At 49.7% G+C, this 5,000-nt stretch overlaps 1 protein-coding gene across 1 annotated transcript in view; it reads left to right on the top strand.

Moving 5' to 3' along the window:
• Positions 1-2,950: 2,950 nt before the first annotated feature.
• The window catches only part of LOC143102184 (protein shisa-8), a 64,775-nt gene continuing 62,725 nt past the window's right edge, over positions 2,951-5,000 (top strand). Inside the window, 1 exon segment of the mRNA XM_076265635.1 lies at positions 2,951-3,534. Coding sequence (XP_076121750.1) covers positions 2,951-3,534 — 584 coding nt within the window.

Raw genomic sequence — 5,000 nt, 5'->3', positions numbered from 1 at the left:
GAGACTAAATGAAAAAGAAGGAGAGATCTAAAGAAAGGAATTGGGGAAGAGAGAGAAAGACAAAATATGGGATGGAGAAGAGGGAGGAGGATGTTGGTGACAGGAAAGGAGGGGAGAGAGAGAGAAGGAGGGAGGGAGAGAGGGAGGAAAGGAGTGTGAGAGAGGGGAGGGGAGATTCAGCCAGCGAGGTGCGTTCATTCGCTCATGAGAGGGAGAGTAAGTGAGTAAGAGAGGGAGGGAGGGAGGGAGGGAGAGAGAGGGAGCGAGTGAGCGAATGAGAGAGAGAGAGGGAAAGGGAGAGGGGAGAGCGTGCGAGACATTTACATTTAGTCCTGCCTGTGTGTAGCCGCACTGCTCCACTGGAACAGAGGATGTGGACGACTCCGTGGATGAAAGAACGGATTGCACTCTGAAGAAGAGAGACATGCAGAGAGAAAGGGAAAGAGAGAGCAAAAATGGGAATGGAATAAAAATGATTCTCCTTCTGTTGGGTCGTCCTCTTTGCTCCAGTCTCATTTGCTTTGAGAGGAAAACTTCCCAGGCAGAGAGACAGAGGAAACGCACACATATTGCGATATATCTATAAAATTCCTATACATATATCAATATATGCCTGTTTTCTTAAAAGCTGGCTTTGGGTAAGGACTGAGTTTCAATCTCATATGTTCCAACTCTAAAACGGGCTAATTTGCAGAATTGTGTCTCTGATACAAATTTGCATATTTGACAAAAAACTAAAAAAAGACTGTTGCATTTCAATGTGCATTTTTAAATATTTTGCACAACAGAGAAAAAAAATACATATTTGGTGGCTACAGTAGACTCAAAGGACAGAAAATGCTAAAAAAAAAAACACAGGCACCAAAACAGACAGATTTGTTGTCAAATGATTTCTACAGGCTTGGGAAAACAGGATTATATTGCCTCTCTTTGTTCACTGCTGCTGAAGTTGTGACTGCGGCTTAGAGTGCTTGCAGTGAGATGATGTGTGCTGTGGATTTGTGTGGGACTTTGTCACCGGGACGCATCTTCCCTCTTTTTTAAATGTCTACACTGTTCTCACTGTTCAAACGGGCAAACCTGGGCTCAGGCAGAGTGAGCGTGTGTGTTTGTGAGATTTAGAGGGGAGCGAAGCGAGAGAGAGAGAGAGAGAGAGAGATAGAAAGGGAGGGAAGAGGAGTGTGACAGGTGGAGAGCTGGTAAAAACAGAGAGAAAGAAAAAAGAATGGCAGAAGAAGAGCAAATTGGGGGCCGGGAAACAGCAAACGCAGAGGTAACACTCAAAACAAAAACAAAAACAATGAGGGGGAAAACGGGATGCAGCTAAATTCTAATTGAAATCAATAATTAAACAAATGAAAATGCGGCAAGGCTGTAATTGTATGCATGAGAGCCAGGCTGACTTTGTCAACGGTAAAAGACAAGAAAAGACACTCTGCGCAGGTGTGTGTGTGTGTGTGTGTGTGAATGTGCGCTTGTGTGTGTGTTTGTGATTTTGGTATTCACCCTGCACAGAGAGAATCCACTGGTCCCTGTAGTTCATGGGTCACGCTAACGGTTCTGTCAACAGGGGTGGCTTTAAAAAGCAAACCCAGTGTCACTGTAAGAGTCTAGTCTTCCTCTGGGCTAGCCAGAGCATCTCTTTTTCTCTCTCTCTCTCTTTCTCTCTCTCCGCTTCTGGAGCCCCTCACCAGACCAAGGGCTCTCTGTGTCCCTGCATGTATGGAGGTTTTGCATAACATTTCAGTTTTGCCGTTTTGACTTGGGCATGCTTTGTTTTAAAATGGGATTTCATTTTCCCTTAGGAATGTTGGATCTTGACCTCGGGAGCCTGTTTACAAATGTCCATTTTCTTCCTGAGAACAACTGAACACAGCCTCAACAGGTAAGAGCTCTTGAAGCAACAAGCTTTACTGAAACCTTATAGCCAATGACATTTTTTTTTCTGAACTGCAGAGTGAAATCAACAAAGCGGATGAAAAACAGACAATAAAAATAGTAATACCCATTACTCTGTTCTGACTCTCCAGGTAACTAAAGGGGAAAACTATAGAACACTATGTATGGGCAGACGGGAGCATTCGGAAGCTTTTGGAAGGAAAAACATCAAGGAATCATGTCCAGTGGATTATGCCATCACAGTGCTTTGGATCTCTCCTGTCTGAGCACCAAACCAGTGTTTGGTGGGATGGTTATCCACCTGAGATGTCTTCGCTAGGAGACAACTCAACAGGGATAAGTGTGCCAACGCTCAAATCCATCTTCAGTTCTTCAGGGTCCCAAGTCGGCCGGCTCATACTGGATCCGTTGTGCCCGTAAGAAAATTCTGGAATATTCATGAGAATTCCGCAGGGTGCTCTGCCTCTCAGGTGACTCCCCGCGAACTGGAGACGCTCCAGGGAGCGGGATTTTTCAGAGCGATTCTCTTTTTGGCAGTGCGTTCGCCTGACAACGGCAGACATGTTTAATTAAAGGAGCGGGCGAATCATCTGGGGATGCGCTCCTGAAGGAGGCTCAGTGAAGGACTGAGCTGAGGCTCCTGCTTCAGCTTGCTCGCATGCTGAACACACACCTCCTCCTCCTCCTCCTGTCCTCCTTGAGGACTTGCTTGCTCTGAAGCACTAAACTGCCAGTGCGTGAATCCTCCCATGCCTCCAAGACACTGAAACTGAGAATACTCCCTATTCTTTGTCATTGAAAGTCTTCGAAACTAAATACATAGTGTGAGCCCTCTTCCACACACACACACATACACACACACACACACACACACACACACACACACACATACACACACATTGTTGCTATTACTGTTGTTGTTGGTTCTCATCTACACGCGAGCCGGTGAAAAATACCTACCTTGGCTGTTGATATTTGGGTGTAAACTACAACATCAAGCCTAGTTGTTGGGGTGCCCAAGGGGGCTGTGGCAGAGCGGGCACTTTGAGTCATGGCTGCCCACGTCGTGCTCGTCTGCCTGGGTCTGGCTCTGGTCCTTGGGTCTGGCTGCCTGGGCCCGAATGGCGGCTCATGGACTGTGGACGCCCAGGCGTCGCCGGCAGCCGCCACGGCCAATCAAACGGCACCGCCCTCCGAGTCATCACCGGAGGTGACGTTGGCCACACCGAGCGTCGCCGTGCCGAGCGTGGCGTCTGAGCCCAAGCCCATCCTGCCCATGGGCGGCAACTGCCTGGGCTACTACGATGTCATGGGCCAGTGGGACCCACCGTTCAACTGCAACGCCGGCGTCTACCAGTTCTGTTGCGGCTCCTGCTTTTACCGCTACTGCTGCTCCAGCAAGGTCCAGGGGCTGGACCAGTTGGCCTGCTCCAACTACGACACGCCCGTATGGGCCAACACCGGCAAGCCGGTGGCGCCCGTCACCGAGGCCCAAGAGGAGCCGGAGCGCGACAGCACCCACATGATCGTCTACATCATCTGCGGCGTGGTGGCTATCATGGTGCTGGTGGGCATCTTCACCAAGGTGGGCCTGGAGAAGAGCCAAGGGAGACAGCAGGACATGCCCAACTCCAGGTAAAGGGGAGAGAGAGAGTGAGAGAGAGTGAGAGAGAGAGTGAGAGAGTGAGAGAGAGAGAGTGAGAGAGGCTGGGCCTCTGGTGCTGGTACCAGTGTGTGCTGGGCAGGGGAGTTTAACCTGGGCTTTTATATGGCACTATTAGAATGAATTGCGATGGCATTTGGGATTGAGTGGAAAGTGCTGAGGTCTCCCTTTCTGCAGAGCTGCAGCCGCTGGGCTGTGTGTGTGTGTTCGTTTTTTTTGCATACCCACAATGGAGAGTCTACGATCAGGGTGTGTGATGGCAATATTTTAGCGTGGATTATTGACAGGAAGTTGGAGCGCTGCCATGCTTGATCTAGAACAGGAGGGGGGGTGAATGAGAGAGAGAGAGAGAGAGAGAGAGAGAGAATAGAGGAGGAGGGGCAAAAGAATGTTCTATTGAGAGTGTGAGCAACGTCAGCTAGCGCAGGACCGAAACGACCGCTTGTGGGAGCACGGAGGCGGGAGATGTCCATGGCGAGGGAGGTGCAGGACGACAGCCAGCGGCCGAGATTGGGTGTTAATATGCGAGCGAGACGCAGAGCAGGAGCCAGAGCATGGAGTAAATGGGCCGCAGCCTCTCTCCAAACAGCCCCCTAGTTCGAGCCCGCGCTCACTCACTTGCTCGCGCCGCGTATCGACTGGCCCAATGACAAAGCCGGCCCATTGAAGGGCAATTCAGCGGCGCGCGGAGAGAGGGGTGGGTGGTAAATTACCTCTGATTTACCGTGGTGCGGCGGGCCGCTTTTTATGGGCCCCTGGTAAATGTGCCCGGCTGCTCTGCAGGACAACAAGTCAGGCGGGAAGGGAGGGACAGAGAGAGGGAAGGGGGAGGGGTGGAGAGGGGTGTGGTGGGGGGGCAGAAAGCCACATTTTGCCTATTGATCAGCTCTAGGAAACCCAATGAGGCCAACAGGGCTTGCCTAAGTCAACAGTTTCATCGACTGACTAACACCTCAATATAAAGGTTGTAGGCTGGTGTACATTGTGCATACATGGCCACACTTAATTCAAACAATTAATTTAGCTAACAAACCTTACACACAGCTCTCACACACACACTTGAACAGAGAGCGCTGAAAGTGCACACATCCAAACTTTCATAAATACCCCTCAGGCATGATACGCACATGGTGACTAGCTTGGCTAAGTAACTGAACAGTGACATGGTATGTGAATGGCCAAATGATAAGCAGCTTGCTGGCAGAAAATTGGGGTTTCTGGACTACAGCCAGGCCATTTGTTCACATTGTGCCAAAACACTTATTCAAATAATTCACTGTCAAAATAAATGTTGCGTGGACAGGTCAGTTAGAATCAGATAGTGTTCTCAGGTAGAAGTAACGTGCACTAGAGAGCGGATGCTATTGCCAAGATGAAATTCTAAACTTTGACGAACTGGACAGCGAGAGAGAGAAGGGGACAGAGGGAGAGAGAGCAC

This window comes from Alosa pseudoharengus, unplaced genomic scaffold, assembly GCF_046254945.1.
Source record: "Alosa pseudoharengus isolate Yale_2024_CS ecotype anadromous, Long Island Sound unplaced genomic scaffold, YU_APseudo_1.1 YU_APseudo_1.1_scf_4, whole genome shotgun sequence".
NCBI classification, from domain to species: Eukaryota; Metazoa; Chordata; class Actinopteri; order Clupeiformes; family Clupeidae; genus Alosa; species Alosa pseudoharengus.
Note: the sequence above shows the minus strand (reverse complement) of the source record. Positions and strands in the feature narration are given on the sequence as shown.